At 40.2% G+C, this 21,766-nt stretch overlaps 1 protein-coding gene across 1 annotated transcript in view; it reads right to left on the reverse strand.

Moving 5' to 3' along the window:
• Nucleotides 1-4,557: 4,557 nt before the first annotated feature.
• The window catches only part of LOC121294407 (ETS-related transcription factor Elf-5-like), a 36,962-nt gene continuing 19,753 nt past the window's right edge, over nucleotides 4,558-21,766 (reverse strand). Inside the window, exons 6-8 of the mRNA XM_041218076.1 lie at nucleotides 15,236-15,322; nucleotides 9,401-9,590; nucleotides 4,558-6,783 (exon numbers count right to left, since the gene is read on the reverse strand). Of these exons, the coding sequence (XP_041074010.1) occupies nucleotides 6,684-6,783; nucleotides 9,401-9,590; nucleotides 15,236-15,322 (377 nt within the window). The 3' untranslated portion in view covers nucleotides 4,558-6,683. The remainder of the gene's footprint in view (nucleotides 6,784-9,400; nucleotides 9,591-15,235; nucleotides 15,323-21,766) is intronic.

Below are 21,766 nucleotides of genomic sequence, written 5' to 3' on the forward strand. Positions count from 1 at the left end.
AATTGATTTATAGTTGGGTTTTTTTAAGACTGGATGCATGAACAATCAAAAAGGTCTTGCAATGACTTATCACGACACATTGGAAATATAAATGCATTTTAAATAGAATAAAATGTGAAATACATGCTATAAAATGTCAAAACAATAACTAACCTACTTTTATATGGGAAATGACTTCAGTAAAATTAATCTGAAATGTGTACAAGACTATGAGATATTAAATTAAACAGTCAATTTTATCTAAAATCTGATATTAAACACTGAAAAAGAATGAAGGTGTTGTCTGGTACTGTGGCATGACAGGAACAGTCCCCTTTCTGGGAGGAATGGCCCTGTGGAAGATAATGACTGGAGAACACATGCCAATTTGAAACCCTATACAAATTCAGACAAAAGAAAGAAAAGCTGTCCTCATCAAAACAACCTCAACTTCTTTCCTGTGTGTTCTACAACAGAAGATCCTATTTTTACAATTCTTGCAGCAAGCCACAAACACATTGTTTAAATGTTAGGAGCGTAGTTCAGGGGGCATTGAGCTGGGGGCTTTTAATTTTCTGTCAAGTAGTACCTACAGTGGCTCTGAAAAGTATTCACCCCCCTTGGACTTCTCCACATTTTATTGTGTTACAACATGGAATGAAAATGGATTTAATTAGGAGTTTTTGCCACTGATCAACACAAAAAAAGTCCATAATGTCAAAGTGAAAAATAAAATCTACAAATTGTTTTAAATTAATTAGAAATATAAAACAGAAAATAATTGATTGCATAAGTATTCACCCCCTTTGCTACGACACACCTAAACAAGCTCTGATGCAATCAGTTGTCTTTAGAAGTCACATAATTAGTTGAATGGAGTCCACCTGTGTGCAATTACGGTGTTTCACATGATTTCAGGTTAAATACACCTGTCTCTGGGAGGTCCCACAGTTGATTAGTACATTCAAAAGCAGATCCAGAATAAGGTTCTTCAAAAGCACCAATCGGGTAGGATATGAGAACATTTCCAAGGCATTGAATATCCCCCGGAGCACAGTAAAGTCCATTATTAAGAAATGGAGAGAATATGGCACAACTGTGAATCTGTCTAGAACAGGCCATCCTCAAAAACTGAGTATCCGGGCGAGAAGGGCACTAGTCAGGGAGGCCACCAAGAGGCCTATGGCAACTCTAAAGGAGTTACAGTCTTCCACGGCTGTGCTGGGAGACACTGTGCATATGGCAACAATAGCCCAGGTGCTTCACAAAACTGGCCTTTATGGGAGAGTGGCAAAAAGAAAGCCATTGTTGAAAAAAAATTGCATCAAATCTCGGCTAGAGTTAGCCAGAAGGCATGTGGGAGACTCTGAGACAAAGTGGAAGAAGATTGTATGGTCTGATGGGACCAAAATAGAGCTTTTTGGCCTCAACGCTAAGCGCTATGTTTGGTGCAAGCCTAACACCGCATATCATCCTGTGAACATCATCCCTACTGTGAAGCATGGTGGTGGCAGCATTATGCTATGGGGGTGCTTCTCTGCGTCGGGGTCTGGACAGCTTGTGAAGATAGAGGGCAAAATGGATGCAGCAAAGTATAGAGAAATCCTGGAGAGACCAGGGACTTGGGAGAAGATTTATCTTCCAGCAGGACAATGACCCCAAACATACAGCCAAAGCCACACTGGAGTGGCTTAAAAACAAAAAGGTCAATGTCCTGGAGTGGCCCAGTCACAGCCTGGACCTCAATCCAATTGAGAATATGTGGAAAGAGTTGAAAATTGCTGTTCACCAAAGGTCTCCATCCAACTTGACAGAGCTTGAGCAATTTTGCAAAGAAGAATGGGCAAAAATTGCAGTGTCAAGATGTGCAAATCTGGTACAGACTTATCCAAATAGACTCATGGCTGTAATTGCTGCCAAAGGTGCCTCTACCAAATATTGACTCAAGGCGGTGAATACTTATGCAATCAATTATGTTCTGTTTTATATTTGTAATTAATTTAGAACAATTTGTAGATATTATTTTTCACTTTGACTTTATGGACTTTTTTTGTGTTGATCAGTCCAACACACTCCAACTTTTCTATCCATTCCTGCAGTTCGTTGTCACTCCCAGGGATTCTCAGGAGTTCCCCTCCTGCCTCAACCTTTTGCCTACCTATATCAAATGACATTCTTCAATTTCAACTCTTCCCTTCTTTGAGGACCTGGTCATGAAGCAACGTGCTCAGCTGCTTTTTGAGATCCTCAGAATCTACCATCAGTAACTTCCAGTTTCCCTGTGTCAGGCATCCATTCCTGTGACTTATTCCTGTTCTCAGATTTGTGTTTCCTCATCTGGCTTGACCACCTCATCAAGGCACTTTATTCAACTTTCAAAGTCATCATTTCATCAACTCGAGCCGCCAGTCAGACACGGAACCATGTCCTACGATTATCGTTGTTTCAGTCAATCTCTTCCTACCACCAATAGTCAATACTCTCATAAACTGCTAACAACCAAATCAATAGGTTTTGCAGAAGCCTCGAAGCAACACATTCTTTATCCTCTCCGGTTCTGCAGCGGTCTCAGACCTCTGCATTCTTCATCTCTGCCCCGTAGTCCTATCTCCGGCTCCATCTAAATCTGCCTTAACACTGAAAGACCAATATCCACCGCAATCAGCAGATCCCTACTCTCTGCAGCAGACCACCGCACTACCAATGGCAGTCCACTGTTCACTATTACAGATCACTGCTTCAGCAGATCTCGTCTGTCTACAGCAGGCCTTTGCACAGTACTTACAGCACTCCATCATTTACTTCCTCAGACCTCTGCACTGTTTAGCAGATCCCGCCCTCTACTGTTAATCGCTCCTCACTACAGCAGAGCCCCCTCCCTCTTCATATCTGCTCACTACTGCATCATGCAAAAGTTGCTTTAATTTACTGTTTAAATCTGCAACTGCACTTCTCCAGAGCTTCCAATGCTCCAGCATTACTCCAATACGCAAATCACGGCAGCATTTTACAATCAAGGCTAACACTAATCCACATCTAATCAAAATACAGGGCAGCTGACTTTTTCAGCAGTCTATTCATATGTCTGCTCATTCTCTCAAATGTTAGAGCATTAACACATGGTGAGAGACGCGGTATGAGACTGGAAATCTGTCTTGATTACGAGTTAAGGAGTTCCACTATTAGGAGAATGACTGGAGTTGTGAAACCCAAATCTCTGAATGTGAATTCACCTTTTCCATTTCAAGCAGACATGATAATAGCAAACTACTGATCGATCCTATATTAATTAACACATAGAATGGTCGGCATCTCATCTCTCTGCCCTCGTTTCCAGAATATGGGGCGCAAAAGGCGCTGCGCTTCCCCAGCAGCAAATTCATATGTTCGTTCAGTCCAGCTGCCACCTCAGCTCCAGCTCTCCTTCTGCCTCTATTTTCGGTATCCAAGTTCCGTCAGCTGGTCCCACCTGCTTCCACAACCCCCATCCAGAATCCCCAACTTCTCCAGCTGCTATTTGACTGAATCCGACTCTTCAATCTGCCCAGCATTACATGTCTGCAGCCCTCACCCCTTCTTCAAGAGCTTACTATTCTACAGCCTGCTCAGTGTTTTCAACCTTCTGCACCCAAAATCGAATAATCATATTCCTTCAATCAAAACCGGATCCTGGCTCTCATCATCCATGCTAGGGATTTTCTCCATCTCCCTCCCAGCATAGGGATGCTAGGGATTCTCTCCATACCAGCAGTTCGCCTGACCCTCCATGAGTTTCTTAAGAGCTTTCCCCCTGCCTCACCTTTTCATCTTCCTGTCTATATCAACATACATTTTCCATTTGCTCGTTTCCACTCTTCAGAAAGGCCGCTTCTCCCCCTACAAGGATCTTAGCTGCCTTCGATGCTTACTTCATCATTTGGCTACATACCTCCAAGACAGATCAATTTCAGCGTGGTCAGTTCATTCAGCCTTCAAGTATCAAGTATCCTCCCTTTTTTTTCAACATCAAGGTATCTCCCCAGCAGGAAACCCTGCCCCCCCAACCCCACAGACCCTCTGTTCATTGATTCCTCTCGCTTCTATCATCACTCTTCACTGGTTCTCAAACCACCTCTCCACTCTAGCCTCCAGAGCAGACTTACCTCCTCGACTCCACCCTCACCTCCACAGCAGACTTCCCTCCTTGACTCCACCCTTGCCTCCAGAGCAGGCCCCCCTCCCCCATCATTCGGTATAGGCGCGCCACCTCCTCAATGAGGGCCAACATCAATCACAGCCTGATCATGAATGTGGGGAGCTGGCCCTCCTCTGTGGTGGATTTATACATTCATTCATTCATCCTCCTCTGATGTAGTTGCTGCTCATTTTAAAATTGCGAGTATCCCCAGAGTGGGGGCTTCCTTCTGCCAGAGCCACCAGAAGTTTTCCCCTAATCAGCCTCAAGGGGTTTTTTCCTCTTCACTGAGCAGCAGGTGTACACATAGTCACATCCTACTAATTTACTAACCATCCTCCTGTTTGCCCCATTTTGTCCTTCTGGTCTTTTGTTTATGTTATGCGCTGGCATGTGCTGTCTTTTGTTCGACTCACTTCCCTGACCTCAGGGCTAGGCATCCGCCTCCCTTACCTTCAGGGGTCCTCACCATGTGAGCCAGAGCTAAATACAAATAATAAATAAGATTTATATTTGTTTGTATGAGCCACAAATAACATTTTTAATCTAAAGATAAGAATAAGTACATAAAAAAAGGAACTAGCTGAAACGCTTGCTGCTTGTCTGAGTTTCTTACCTTGTAATTCTGATTCATCTTGTGAAGCTATGGATGAAAACATGAAGTGAAAAGTAGTCCAATATGTTTGATGCGCCTAGCAGCACATCAATGGAACACAAAACAGATGTGTATTTAATACTGCTGCCGAACTGACTAAGTACCGTTTTTATGTAGTTTATTTAGATTTTAGCAATGTTAACACATTGTTCTTTGTATTATAAATGTCCATTGACATTTTGAAATACAATTGTACTGCCTTATAACTATAGCTCTATTGATCTCAAATACAAAACAAAACCATGCTTTAAAAAAAACAACAAAAAAAAAACAACATTATTTTTACAACTGTCAGCACCACGAACAATGTATTTAATGTATGCCCCTAATTTTTTTAATCAAAACAGTTTTGTAATAAAGTTGACCCGCAACCAGCCCTCGGAACTTTCCTCAATTGTATGTTTATTTAAATAGACAGGAGCCAGGACTGGCTGCAGCAGAGCTAATGTGAGTTTCAAGCCATGAATGCTTAGTTGTGCACACACTTGCCTTGAAGTAGATGCTGTTGGTTCAGTGGTAGGTGATATTGTTGTTGTTTTGCTGTACCTGTAAATGCTGAAGGACAATGTTTGGAGTTGGTTTGGCCAGTATAAACATACATGCTTCTGTCCTGCTTAGTGATCCTCATGATTGGTGTCTCTACTCCATGCATTTTGAGTAGATCTCACTTAGATGTGCCTCTTTTCTCATATTGAACACTGGCTTTTTCATATCAGGTGTCATTTGTTGGGTTTTGAAATGTATTTCTGTTCATCCAATGGTAGTTTTCTGTACCGGTGCACTGTGTTGATATTTTCTGCTCCAGTGCACGGTGTTGATATTTTCTGCTCCAGTGCACGGTGTTGATATTTTCTGCTCCAGTGCACCATGTTGACATTTTCTGCTCCAGTGTATGGTGTTGATATTTTCTGCTCCAGTGCAAGGTGTTGATATTTTCTGTACCAGTGCACTGTGTTGATATTTTCTGCTCCAGTGCACCGTGTTGATATTTTCTGCTCCAGTGCAAGGTGTTGATATTTTCTGCTCCAGTGCAAGGTGTTGATATTTTCTGCTCCAGTGCATGGTGTTGATATTTTCTGCTCCAGTGCATGGTGTTGATATTTTCTAATCCAGTGCAAGGTGTTGATATTTTCTGTACCAGTGCACCGTGTTGATATTTTCTGCGCCAGTGCAATGTGTTGATATTTTCTGCTCCAGTGCAAGGTGTTGATATTTTCTGTACCAGTGCACTGTGTTGATATTTTCTGCTCCAGTGCACCGTGTTGATATTTTCTGCTCCAGTGCAAGGTGTTGATATTTTCTGCTCCAGTGCAAGGTGTTGATATTTTCTGCAATTGTACAAAGTGTTGATAATTTCTGCTCCAGTGCACAGTGTTGATATTTTCTGCACCAGTGCAAGGTGCTGATATTATACTGCCTGGTAAATATTGTAGGTTGGTGAATGCATTTAGAAATAAAAATGATACAAAAACTCTTGGACTATTGCGTGAGGTCTGGTTGCAGAGTGGACTGCAGATGGAAGCGGCTGCAGCTCCAGTTTTATATTGGAATGAGACTAGAGGGTATTTTATAGGCTGGTTTCATGGTGCAGGTGGATGGAAAATGGACAAAAGTTCTCTTGGTACACAAAGAGCCTTATTAGGTGATAAACAGTTTAGATCATTTTAGTAGACGCAAGTAACTATTAGTATGTGAAACACCATTCTATAAAAACATTTTTAGTGTAGGGGCCCCTCGTAAAGATACCTTTTTCCATAGCTGTCCCCAGGACAAACTAAAATCCCCAAATATCCAATTGTCAAACATTCACATTATAATAACAATTTGTTCAGAAATATAAACAGCAAAAACCCAGTGGATCCGTGTGACCCTAGTTTAGTGCTGCTTGTCTTCCTTCCAGCCGTAAGCTTTCATCCCAAATTTGTACACCAGCCTCCTGTCCACATGTTCCAGAATCCCATTCTTATAGTAATATCTGCAGGGAAATAAAAACATCTGTTTACAGTTCCCTTCTTGTATTCATTGTGTGGAAGGAAATAAAACAAGCTACCTGTGAGCATTAACCAGGCTCTGCCAATTCATTTGAGTGCTACATGCATTAACCAAGCTCTGTCAATGCATTTCAGTTCTGGTAATCATCCTCAGCCCTGAGCTTCACACAAGGAGAGGCAGCTGCAAAGTGTACCGGAGAAACTACTGGATTTGAATCTGAGTGGTAATGGAACAATTCATTAAAAAAAAAAAAACACCCGCTCCTTCGCTTCCCTAGCCCCTCTGTGGTGGAACCAGCTACTAGAGAACTTCTGGACTGCCCCGTCTCACACTGCCTTCCCCCGCCTCCTCAAGACCCACCTGTTTAGACTGCACTTGTAGATCTCTTAAACTACCCTTCCTAGTATGCACTGGACTTGCCTGACTGAAGCACCACATTACTGGATCTTCGGCTAATATATTATTGCACTACTATGTCATTGTAGACATAATTGTTGCAATCCTAACTCCTATTTCATATTGTATTCTATTAGTAGTATTGCACAACTATTACTGTGAAACTGGTATACTGTGGTATAGATTGCCACAGTTTTAAACCCCAACCATTTGTCTATTCCATGGTTACAGAGTTTACAGTTTACCATGGTATGGAAAAGTAGTTCATGTTTTTATGTATCTACCAATTGCTGCTTGTCAGTTTTAAAATCAAAAAAAAAAAAAGACTGTCACTGCCTCGTCGCCTCTTCACGAAAGTATCACCCATCCCTATATAGCGAAGCTCAGGTATATAAATTCTTAGTATACTCTTAATCACGTTTCTATAATTTAAAATACACTTTGTTTTGTGCACACGTAATACATGTTATGATAACTCTATACAGTCAGCTTGTATTGCTGGGGCATTGGACCTGGCTAATCGGGCCACAATCCTGCGAAGTGTGAAACCACGTACCTGGGTCGGACCCGGGTTAACCCGGTTCCAGTGCCCCACCTCAGGATGTAGGCTGACATGCTTTGACCCCGGTTGAGCGAGACAAAATGCTTGATGGCCATTCGTGAGCCAACGCAATAAAAAAAACACAATGCCTGTGTGAAAGTTTCACATCTGCAAGGAGCGTTTCTGTTTATTCTGTTTAGCCATATTTTTGTTGCTTGAGACACACCATGAGCCAGATTGCAGCGAGGATGAAGAAAGATTTGCTCTAATCAACATTTGGGCAGACAGTTCAATCCAGAGAAACTTGGATGGAAGCATCAGTAACAAACTGTCACCCAGGTCAACCCTGCTATCAAAAGCAAAACCAATCCTCAGAGTTGGGGAAGATTGTCAGAGCAGAAGGAAGCAAGTTTTCTTCCAGGACAACCTTGTACTTGGCTTGATTCATGCCAAAGCTGCCCGATTCCAGCCTTGCTGAAGCACCCCCAGATCATCACCGATCCTCCACCACATTTCACAGTGGGTGCGAGACACTGTGGCTTGTAGGCCTTTCCAGGTCTCCATCTAATCATTAGATGACCAGGTGTTGGGCAAAGCTGAAAATTGGACTCATCTGGGGGTGCTTCAGCAAGGCTGGAATCGGGCAGATTTGTCTTTGTGAAGGGCGCATGAATCAAGCCAAGTACAAGGTTGTCCTGGAAGAAAACTTGCTTCCTTCTGCTCTGACAATGTTCCCCAACTCTGAGGATTAGTTTTTCCAGCAGGACAATGTTCCATGCCACACAGCCAGGTCAATCAAGGTGTGGATGGAGGACCACCAGATCAAGACCCTGTCATGGCCAGCCCAATCTCCAGACCTGAACACCATTGAATACCTCTGGAATGTGATCAAGCGGAAGACGGATGGTCACAAGCCATCAAACAAAGCCGAGCTGCTTGAATTTTTGTGACAGGAGTGGCATAAAGTCACCCAACATCAATGTGAGAGACTGGTGGAGAACATGCCAAGATGCATGAAAGCTGTGCTTGAAAATCAGGGTTATTCCAACAAATATTGATTTCTGAACTCTTCCTAAGTTAAAACATTAGTATAGTGTTGTTTAAAAATGAATATGAACTTATTTTCTTTGCATTATTCGTGGTCTGACAACACTGCATCTTTTTTGTTATTTTGACAAGTTGTCATTTTCTGCAAATAAATGCTGTAAATGACAATATTTTAAGTTGGAATTTGGGAGAAATGTTGTCAGTAGTTTATAGAATAAAACAAAAATGTTCATTTTACCCAAACACATACCTATAAATAGTAAAACCAGAGAAACTGATCATTTTACAGTGGTCTCTTAAATTTTTCCAGAGCTGTATATGTGTGTGTGTGTGCGTGTGTGTGTGTGTGTGTATGCGTGTGTATGTGTGTATATCAATGGCACATGTGAAGTTTCTTGCAGCTCCAATGTGTGGGCAATGAGATGCATTGGCATATGATATGAATCAGCCTGTTATCACTGTGTGCAATGAGATGTATTGGTATATGACATGAATCAGCTTGTTTACACTGTGTGCAATGAGATGTATTGGTTCCTCTGTCTGACTTTAGTTTTTTTTTTTAAAATGATATAACTGTTGCATACATTCCACATTTAAATTAAACTCCAGACCTCACCTTAATGCCCGGCTGAGCTTCTCATAGGTCATCCTGTCGTTCTTCTTCCTTTGGCCCCAGCCCCGCGCCAGCTCCTCGGAATTTACCACACGGAAGACACCGTGTTCCTTGTCTTCCCACTCCAAGATGCCCTGTGTGGGAGTCAGCAGGAGGTCGCGCAGAAACTCCCACAGGTGAGGGCTCCTGGGGTCTAAGCACACAAAATGTGAACAATGACCCCCAACAGGCTGTGCACGCACCAGGTGGGCTGTAAGGTACGATGCAAAACAGCCCTCGTAATATACCACTTCTCTGAGGGCTTCACCTTGTGCCTTACAGCACCACAGGTGTGGCATATTACATGTGTTACTGCATATAGAATTATTACATGATGATTGCACACTCTGTCATGTGTTACTGCATATAGAATTATTACATGATGATTGCACACACTGTCATGTGTTACTGCATATAGAATTATTACATGATGATTGCACACTCTGTCATGTGTTACTGCATATAGAATTATTACATGATGATTGCACACTCTGTCATGTGTTACTGCATATAGAATTATTACATGATGATTGCACACTCTGTCATGTGTTACTGCATATAGAATTATTACATGATGATTGCACACTCTGTCATGTGTTACTGCATATAAAATTATTTGCACATTTTGAGACCAAATCCTTTCAGAGAGCTTATTCTTACAAAATATGACAAATAGCTGATTTCTTCTTTCTTGGTTGATATAATCTACGCTGTGGAAAAGAAACCTTTCTGGCCCATTAGCACTAATCGCCAAAAGCAGCAGTCAGTGTATGTCTGAGAGCCTATGAAGCTGAGAGGTGCTTTGAAGTTTCTGAGTCACCACAATGAGATTTCCCAATGATCTCCCTATCGGGGCGAAACCCTCACTGTAATAGTAAATGGCTGTTATTGTGTTTATTATTATTATTATTGCTGTCATTATACTGGTGATTGAACTGTGGGGTATGTATATATGACGGTATCAGTGGCGCAACCAGCATTACATTTTTTTTTTTGGGGGGGGGGGGGGGGGGGGGGCTGGTTGGGGGGATCCCTTTCAGACAGACTTTCTGAAACTTCTTTGATTTATTAATAATATCTATACGGTGTTTTTAGATAATAATAATAATAATAATAATAATAATAATAATATATAATAATAATAATATAATAATAATAATAATTTTGTTTTTCTTTTGCCAGTCTTACTTGACTTGAAAGACATCTTAAATGGGGCAAGTAAATTCCTACTTGGGTTGATTGAATGAGCACAAAAATCTGAAAATAAATTTTAATAAAGAACAACACGTTTTTAATAATAAAACCATTCTAGCCTACTTCACTAAAGTAAAACCATGATTTTGTTATTTTGAAATACCACTGCTTCAGATTATTACTAGTGCCTAATAACAGTAATAACGTTTTATTTAGAGTTGGTGCTGAACTTAAGTCTGTTCGTGGCGCAAAACAAACCTACTTATTATAAAAATGAATATAACTGAATTAACACTAGAACGGGCCATACATACACACCTAGAACTACCGCAGCGGTCTATTTTTACAGTCTATTAAAATGCATATAAAACTACAGCAGCGTCGCACGCTACGAAACTGTTCTGTGTTAAGCCCTTGTTACACGAGTCAATTTACCAGAAACTTTTACCGCCTGCGACCAAATCGCGTGAGGATCGCCCCGTGTAACAACCACGACAACGTATTATCAACGTTCTGGCAACTGCCTGGCAACGCGATTGCTTAGGTGGACAGCAATCCTACTACAGGCAACAGGTTCCAGGCAATATCCAATCAGAGCACCGGTGTGTGTCACATGATTCTGTCTGCTGCAGTGAAAACAAGATTTAAAATGGACAGGAAAGCCGCAATTACTGGACTTAGGACAAAAAAATACTTCTCATAGAGTTATATGAAGGTTGGTGAATACTGGAAGAGTTACTTTTAACAAGTTTTTAAAACTTCTTAAAACCTTTGGTCCAACTGTGATTAACGATAGGTTAATAACAGTGTAGCTGCTGTAACTCTACTAAACCGATTTCCATATTCTGTTATTTTGTTACCTTTTTTAAAGTGTTGCTCCGCAGCACTGTGATAATATAACCATGAAAGGCCGTTTTTTATTATGACAGACAAAAGAAAAGAAAAAAACAATCGCTTTCTGTTCATCCCTGTGTAATGTGTATACACGTAGCATATATATATATATATATATATATATATATATATATATATATATAGATAGATAGATAGATAGATAGATAGATAGATAGACAGCGTCTGCCAATCAATAAATAAAATATATTGTATTGCCTTATATTGTACTTGTTCTCAACTCTGTAACTGGTTGCATCGTCGCTTTGAAGCTCATTCAGTAAATAGCAGCCTTTTCCTGTCGCTGTGTAAGAGCCACTTCTTAACCCAAATGCTCTTTCGCTGGCAACGTGTTGCCATTGACGACAGCGCGAGGTATTTGACACTATACAACGAACAGGCAACTCACATTCGATACAAATTGCCTTTAATCCAAGTAATATCCAATCATATTTAAGAACTAACAATAAATTAAAAGTTTGAAATGGCAGCCATTAAACAAAAAAAAGGACATAAGTAGGATTATGTGTTATTTGGACGTAAATCACGGAGCAGTCACGGTCAATGCGTTTAAAAGCACTGAGAAAATGACAGAGGGAGAATAAAGTCACGGGGATAATAAATAAATAAATCAAATAATTGCCTTTAATAAAAGCATATTGCGGCGTTGGTGCGCACAGGTTCAGCAAAGAAGGACGAGACAAGCAAATTAAATTTCAATGTGTTGATTTTTTATTTGCTCTGCAACGGTGACTACTAACTAACAGTAACGTTTATAAGCGCTGAACTAAGCAGAGAATAAAGATGCAAACGGGGAAGGGTAACAGACGGCAAGCGTAACACATTGGGGGCGAGAAATACACACGAAGATCACAAAGAGGGTGTGGGGCTGATAAGAGACACGTACATTAAGTGCAACCGTACAACAATTAAAACACAAGTGGAACAATAATTTCAATTAAAAACAGGAAAATGTTAAATGTATGTATCGCAGCGAATGCTGGCAGTTAATATAGCACACACACGCACGTACACATATAGACACACTGAATTTCTGAACTGTTAACATAACTTTCACGAAGTATTTAAATCGAAGAGCTTAGTCTGATTCATTTTTTCTGCTTTCAGTTTACCGAATGAGCTTCAAAGCTACGATACAACCAGTTACAGAGTTGGAATGAATACAATAAACAGTAATAAGAGATATTTTACTTATTTTTTGGCAGACGCCATTTATCTATCTATATAGTTAGCTAGATATATAGATATACTGTATACACATATTTTGATAATAAATATAAATGACATGCTACTGTATACATTACACAGGGATGTACAGAACCACTTTCGTAGTTATATTATCACAGTGCTGCAGAGTAACAGTTTAAAAAAGGTAACAAAATAACAGAATATGGGCATCGGTTTAGCAGAGTTACAGCAGCTACATTGTTATTACCCTAGTTAACCAAAGATTTTAGAAGTTAAAAAAAAAAAAAAAAAAACTTGTTAAAACTCTTCCAGCATTGACCAACATTCATAAAACTCTATGAGAAGTATTTATTTGTCCCGAGTCCAATAATTGCGGCTTTCCTGTCCATTTTAACTCTTTGTTTTCACTGCAGCAGACAGAATCATGTGACACATACCGGTGCTCTGATTGGATATTGCCTGGAACCTGTTGCCTGTAGTAGGATTGCTGTCCACCTAAGCAATCGCGTTGCCAGGCAGTTGCCAGAACGTTGATAATACGTTGTCGTGGATGTTACACGGGGCGATCCTCACGCGATTTGGTCGCAGGCGATAAAAGTTGCTAGTAAATTGACTCCTGTAACAAGGGCTTAACAACTCATTTAAATGTAGTCAAAACAGCCTGTTTATTTTAACATACCAAACATAGCGCTTACCTTTAATTCCAATTTCCTCACTTGGATTTTCCCATAATTTTTGTAAATCAGATTTTTTGATGTTATTGTTTGTTTTCCATCAGGATATTGTCTGTGACAGGTTTTGCAGCCTGCTTGTTACACGCGAGGGAAACCTGTTACAACACGAGCACTGACGCTGAGATTTTGGGGGTAGCGTTGGAAGGGGACTTTGTTTGACTGTTGAGTTTGACTTTGTTAGCTATTCAACGACAATTCCCGTCTCCATTCTTGCAATAGCTGGTTTGGGACACTATTATTCAGTAACTTTTTTTTTTTCAATATAATCACGCCTAAGTCTTGCTGTGCAGTCATGCGTTGTATTGGTTTATTCATTTAACTAGAAAATAAGTATTTTTTACAACTGTTGATAGATAAATCACGTCTGAAAATGTCTCCTGTAGCTATTCAAAACAAGCATGAAGCTCTCAAGTTCAGCAGCACTAAGCCAAACCCACTGTTTTTACTATTACAGTCAAAATGACAGCTGCTGCAGCCCTAGGTATAACGTATTATATCACGAAATGTTTCTGCAATCCTGGGCCTGCTGCTGGTTTGAGATGTAATATATATATATATATATATATATATATATATATATATATATATATATATATATATATATATATATATATCAAAAAAGCATATATATATATATGCCTAGCTGCCAATGCATGGAGAAAAAGTCAAAAAAGCACAGCTGCCTAGCTGCCAAATCAGTGGAGAAAAATGCATTTAAAAACTGTGATGTGCCAAAAAGACAGCTCAGGTAGGGTTAATACATAATAAAAACAAACTAAACTAACAACTACCTAGCCTATATTATTTAATAAATATTTGTTTTGTAGTCTCCAAACCCAAATTGTCCAGCATCTTGTAGACACGTTACTGCTAACGTCATCTGTAAATGGCAGACCTCTGGCATCTTCTTAATGATTTCAGGTTTCTTGTTATTATATTTTAAGCTTTTTAAAAGGCAAAACCATAACAAAATAATAGTGTCTTCTCTAAAAAGTAAAGGGGCAAAATGTATACCAGTATTGCCACCCCATGCAGTTTTCTGGCAATGGTTAAGCAATGACGTATATGCCTTTGTTGCCAAATTCGTTACTTAGCAACCACGGAATATACAAATAAAATCCGCGGAAACAGCCAAGGATACAGAAGACAGACAGAAAAAACTAAAACTGTAGTCTTAAACAACATATAGTGCAAACCTTTTCTAAGCACTTTTTCCATGACTTTTACAATACTTTTTCCAGGCCTGAAATCGCTGTTTTATAATTCAATGTCTTCTCCGTACGAATCAGACATTATATTAACCCCTCCCCTACAGTTATGCCCTATAGTCTGCTCAGCCCCCCTTGGTGCGCCACTGGATGGTATATTGCATTATTTAGATTGTGGTGCTTACCTTAATGAAGTTGCAGTACATTTGGGACAAGTGTTTTGTTATAGCCATATCATGTACGATAATCTTCTAAGAGAAGTGGGAATGCTAATGTTCAGTTCAGCTAATGAATAATAATGCTAATAATGACAATGATAATAATGGTAACTCATGCAACATTATTGTTTTGCACTGTTTTCAATTCTACTCAAATGTTTACATTATTGAGCTATCCCCTAGTAGCCAAACAGTGCATCACAGAGCGTCCGGTCATAGACATTCCTTCACGTACCACCTGAAATAGTTGTAACTATCCATAGGTCTTGTTGAAGTTGAGCGTATAATACTGCCTGCCCAGTCATTCCTATCTGGCTGCCCTGCAGTCCCTGCTGTGCTACTTACTGCTTCTCTTGAGCGCAGCAGGAATGATGCAGCCCGGCCTCCTGACAGGGTCCTCTACCTGGTGATACTTGGAGTGATTTCTACAAACTGAAAACAAAAACATGCACCGACGTATTAAACAGTTTGACAGTTTTCATTACAGTATATAAACTATACCATTTAAGAGTGCCCAATTATTTTACCACTGATTTTCTCCCCAGATTAGAATGTCCCTGTAACAGGGCCGGGAGCCCTGTGCAGGAGAAGGGGGCAGGACAGAGCCTTGCTCCTACAAAATGTATTTGTTTTGTATTTTTATTGTTATTGTTATGATTTATTATATATTTTGTATTTAAAAATGTATTGACAGTGTAGCCATGTTTTGTTATTGCAGCGTTTTGTTATTGAAGCCCCATCCACTAATAAAAACCTTGTGCAGAAGGTGGCCATCTCCCGAATTAATTTAGCTGGGTAATTGTTGCTAATTGGGAGATGGTCACCTGTATATCAACCCACAGCTCTCTGCACTCTGGGTGGATGTGTTCAGAGGAGGAACGAGAGCATGAGCGAGAGAGAGGCAGGAGCGAGAGAGATATTTAAAATTAAAAGAAGATATAAGGATCAGTGAAGGCAGTTGCCCAGCCTGACCTTAGTTTTAGTTATTTTGTGTTTGAATATTTTTGTTCACCGTTTTTCTTTTCTGTGCTCTGTGAGCGTTTCTTTTTGTTAAACCTTTTTATTTATTTTTCTTTTAAAAATAAAAGGTGCACCATGCGTCTTTGAACTGCAGCAGTTATCTGGTTTGTTTTCTGTTCTTGCTTCTGGCCTGATGTCACCCAACGTCATCTTGTCACAGTCCCATTATAAGAACATAAGAACGTAAGAAAGTTTACAACCGGGAGGAGGCCATTCGGCCCAACTTGCTCGTTTGGTTGTTAGTGGCTTATTGTTGCCAGAATCTCATCAAGCAGCTTCTTGAAGGATCCCAAGGTTTCGGCTTCAACAACATTACTAGGGAGGTGGTTCCAGACTCCCACAATTCTCTGTGTAAAAAAGTGCCGCTCATTTTCTGTTCTGAATGCTACTTTATCTAATGTCCATTTATCATGTCTGCATATGACATGTCTTTTAAACCCCAAATAATTCTGGTCGCTCTTCTTTGCACTCTTTCTAGGGTAGCAAAATCAATTTTGTAGCGAGGTGACCTGAACTGAACACAATTTTCTAGATGAGGTCTTACTAATTACTAATACATTTTTTAACATTACTTTCTTTGATTTAAATTCAACACTTTTCACAATATATCCGAGGATCTTGTTGGCCTTTTTTTATAGCTTCTCCACTTTGTCTAGATGAAGACATTTCTGAGTCGACATAAACTCCTAGGTCTTTTTCATAGATTCCTTCTTCAATTTCAGTATCTCCCATATGGTATTTATAATGCACGTTTTTATTGCCTGTGTGCAATACTTTACACTTTTCTCTATTAAATGCCATTTGCCATATGTAAATATCTGCAAATTTAACAATTTTAGAGCAGTTTCGAAGCAACAACAGAGCAGTTTCGAAGCAGAAAGGAGAAATTGCATCTTGAATTGCTTTAATCAGAAAACAGAGGACATTGGGGAAACACAGCCGTGTGTGTTTTTCTGATAACAAACAAGCTGAAACTCGGAGCAGCTGATTCAAATTCAGCGCCGTTTTGAGACACGGGCGAGGGGAGGAGCCGACAGCACAGCAGAACAACGCAGTTAAACGAGGCAGTCTTCCCAGCGACAGCAAGTGGAAGCGACAGCGAGTGGGAGAAGTACAGCGTGGAAAAGTACAGAGCAGTTTCGAAGCAGAAAGGAGAAATTGCATCTTGAATTGCTTTAATCAGAAAACAGAGGACATTGGGGAAACACAGCCGCGTGTGTTTTTCTGATAACAAACAAGCTGAAACTCGGAGCAGCTGATTCAAATTCAGCGCCGTTTTGAGACACGGGCGAGGGGAGGAGCCGACAGCACAGCAGAACAACGCAGTTAAACGAGGCAGTCTTCCCAGCGACAGCGAGTTGAAGCGACAGCGAGTGGGAGAAGTACAGCGTGGAAAAGTACAGAGCAGTTTCGAAGCAGTTGGAAAGCAGGTTGACAGCTGCAGAAGAAACTAAACTTCAAAAAAAAAAAACCCTCAACATGGTCTTCAAGCCAGTAATCTGTGACACCTGCTTGATGTGGGAAATCCGAGAAAACCCAGCGGAGCTAAACCAAGTGTGCGTAAAGTGCCGCGCGATCCAGGATTTGCATAAACTAGTAAGTATGCTAGAAATGGAGCTGGAAGAAGTGAGACAGCAACAGGATCTTGAGGAACTGGCACACCCACAATTCATGGAAGTCTGCATCACCCCTAACAGACTGAAAGCCACCAGGGAGATAGAAGGTCAGAACAGCTGGGTTCAGGTAGGCAGAAGCAGGGAAAAAAAGAAACTTCGTCAAACACAACCACCAGAAATCAAAACAACCAACAGATTTGAGTCACTTCAGAATTGTGATGAGCAGAACCAACAACAAGAGAATGAAAGGAACAACATCCAGGACCCTATTGACAGTGGTGACAAGACAGCAAAAAGAAGGGAGGTCATGATTGTTGGGGACTCCATATTGAGAAACACAGCAAGTTCAGTTCGCAGTTTGGACCCCCTTACTACAACAGTGTGCTGCCTTCCGGGAGCCTCGGTCAAGCACATCACTGAAAACGTGGACAGGCTCCTAGAACGAACAGGAGACGACCCGGTAGTAGTCGTCCACATCGGTACAAACAACATTGGAAGAGACAGACCAAAATCCCTGCAAAACAAATTCAGAGAGCTAGGAAGGAAATTAAAAGAGAAAACCAAAACTGTGGTATTTTCTGGTATACTACCCGCACCTTGCAAAGGACCATATGGACAGCTGGAAATAATTAATCAAAACGCATGGCTGAAGATGTGGTGCACACGGGAAGGCTTCACCTATCTTGATCATTGGACCACATTCTACAACGAGGACTATCTGTATAGACGGGATGGACTGCATTTAAATAACAAGGGAACTAGTCTACTTGGAGAAAAGATCCTCGAGCAGGTTCGGAAGCATTTAAACTAGAAAGGAAGGGGGGAGAAATCAACAAAAAAACAGAAGGGAGACCGCATCAAAACAAGAACAACAACTCAGGTAAGACAACCATTAAATGTATTTATCTAAATGCTAGAAGTATCAGAAACAAAATTCTAGAACTTGAAGCTACTGCACTAACAGGTAACTATGATGTGATAGGTGTTACAGAAACTTGGTTATCTGAGAGTGATGGGGACGAATATAATATTTGTGGGTATACACTGTATAGGAAAGACAGGCAGGACAGAAGAGGAGGAGGGGTAGCGCTATACATAAGAAACAGTCTTGAAGCCCAGGTGTTAAACCTGGACAAAGAAAATAAAACCGAATCAATATGGGTCAGAATAACAGACAAAAATTCAAAAGGCATAATAATAGGAGCATGCTATAGACCGCCAGATTCAGACGGTGAGCAAAATAATCTGTTATACAATGACATTAGAAATGTGTGTAGCAAAGGAGAAGCCATACTAATGGGGGATTTCAACTTCCCCCAAATAAAATGGGAAAACCCGGTGGGTAGCGCGAAGGATGAAATAGAAATGGTGGAAATGACAAATGACTGCTTCCTAACACAATTTGTGAAGGCACCCACTAGAGGGGAGGCATGCCTTGATTTAGTCTTTTCAAATAACGAAGATAGAATAACTAAAACAGAGGTCAGAGAACCACTGGCAAACTCAGACCACAACATGGTCTCATTTGAAGTGTTTTTTAAATCCTCAAAAGTAAAGACTAAAGCTAAGGTTTACAATTTTAGAAAAGCAAACTATGAAGGTATGAAACAGAGACTAACAGAAGTAGATTGGAGTAAAATAGAGAAAACACCCACAGAAGAAGGATGGTTGTTCTTCAAAAACGTAGTACTAGAGGCGCAAAACAATTATATCCCTAAAGTAGACAAATCTAAATGTAAAACTAAATTGCCAAAATGGTTTAATAGATCAATTAAAAAAAATATTCAGCGAAAAAAGGCACTTTACAGAGCATTAAAAAAGGACCAAAAAGAAAGTACACAGAAAGAGTACACAGAACTGCAAATGCAAGTCAAAAAGGAAGTTAGAAAGGCCAAGAGAGAAATAGAAATGAACATTGCTAAGGGAGCTAAAACCAATTCCAAAATGTTTTTCCAATATTACAACAGCAAGAGAACATTCAAAGAGGAGATTAAATGTTTAAGAGATACAAATGGCAAAATCGTAGAGGAAGAAAAAAAAATAGCAAATATGTTAAATGATTACTTTTCACAAGTTTTTACAAAGGAAGATACTGACAACATGCCCCACATGTCATCCAGTTCCTATCCAGTTTTAAATAACTTTAGCATAACTGAGGCAGAAGTGTTAAAGGGACTAGGAGCTCTTAAAATAAACAAATCCCCTGGGCCGGATGAGATCCTCCCAGTAGTACTCAAAGAAATGAAAGAAGTAATTTACAAACCGCTAACCAAGATCATGCAGCAGTCTCTTGACACAGGGGTGGTACCGACAGACTGGAAAATTGCAAACGTAATACCGATCCACAAAAAGGGAAACAAAACTGAACCAGGTAACTACAGACCAGTAAGCCTGACTTCTATTATATGCAAACTTATGGAAACTATAATAAGATCCAAAATGGAAAATTACCTATATGGTAACAGGGTACTGGGAGACAGTCAACATGGTTTTAGGAAAGGGAGATCGTGCCTAACTAACTTGCTTGATTTTTTTGAGGATGCAACATCGATAATGGATAATTGCAAAGCATATGACATGGTTTATTTAGATTTCCAGAAAGCTTTTGACAAAGTCCCGCACAAAAGATTAATTCTCAAACTGAACGCAGTTGGGATTCAAGGAAACACATGTACATGGATTAGGGAGTGGTTAACATGTAGAAAACAGAAAGTACTGATTAGAGGAAAAACCTCAGAATGGAGTGTGGTAACCAGCGGTGTACCACAGGGATCAGTATTAGGTCCTCTGCTATTCCTAATCTACATTAATGATTTAGATTCTGGTATAGTAAGCAAACTTGTTAAATTTGCAGACGACACAAAAGTAGGAGGAGTGGCAAACACTGTTGCAGCAGCAAAGGTCATTCAAAATGATCTAGACAAGATTCAGAACTGGGCAGACACATGGCAAATGACATTTAATAGAGAAAAGTGTAAGGTACTGCACGCAGGAAATAAAAATGTACATTATAAATATCATATGGGAGATATTGAAATTGGAGAAGGAATCTATGAAAAAGACCTAGGAGTTTTTGTTGACTCAGAAATGTCTTCATCTAGGCAATGTGGGGAAGCTATAAAAAAGGCTAACAAGATACTCGGATACATTGTGAAAAGTGTTGAATTTAAATCAAGGGAAGTAATGTTAAAACTGTACAATGCACTTGTAAGACCTCATCTTGAATATTGTGTGCAGTTCTGGTCACCTCGCTATAAAAAAGATATTGCTGCTCTAGAAAGAGTGCAAAGAAGAGCGACCAGAATTATTCCGGGCTTAAAAGGCATGTCATATGCAGAAAGGCTAAAAGAATTGAATCTGTTCAGTCTTGAACAAAGAAGACTACGTGGCGACCTAATTCAAGCATTCAAAATTCTAAAAGGTATTGACAGTGTCGACGCAAGGGACTTTTTCAGCCTGAAAAAAGAAACAAGGACCAGGGGTCACAAATGGAGTTTAGAAAAAGGGGCATTCAGAACAGAAAATAGGAGACACTTTTTTACACAGAGAATTGTGAGGGTCTGGAATCAACTCCCCAGTAATGTTGTTGAAGCTGACACCCTGGGATCCTTCAAGAAGCTGCTTGATGAGATTTTGGGATCAATAAGCTACTAACAACCAAACGAGCAAGATGGGCCGAATGGCCTCCTCTCGTTTGTAAACTTTCTTATGTTCTTATGTTCTTATGTACTATACCAAAGTCAAAGTCATTAATGTAGATTAGGAATAGCAGAGGACCTAAAACTGATCCCTGTGGTACTCCACTGGTTACCTCACTCCATTTTGAGGTTTCTTCTGTAATCAGTACTTTCTGTTTTCTACATGTTAACCACTCCCTAACCCATGTGCATGCATTTCCTTGAATTCCTACTACATTCAGTTTGAGAATTAATCTTTTATGCGGGACCTTATCAAAAGCTTTCTGGAAATCTAAATAAACCACATCAATTATGTTCCCTTCCTGCAGCAATTCCCCACAGGTGAACAGGTGAAGGTCAGTGGGCGTCCTCCTATCACACGACCAAGCCAATTTCCTTTTTACACTCAAAAACTCGAGAGCAGATGTCAGCGAGCTACCGGTCTCTGGAAGATAAAGTTCTCTTGAGCTCTCCAAGCACCTGGCCAGTAGAGTTTGCTGTAGTGCGATAAGCCTACAGTCTTGCCGGTTTTGCTTCCCTAACCCGCTGTCAACTTGACATTC

Source organism: Polyodon spathula, chromosome 19 (genome assembly GCF_017654505.1).
Source record: "Polyodon spathula isolate WHYD16114869_AA chromosome 19, ASM1765450v1, whole genome shotgun sequence".
Taxonomy (NCBI): Eukaryota; Metazoa; Chordata; class Actinopteri; order Acipenseriformes; family Polyodontidae; genus Polyodon; species Polyodon spathula.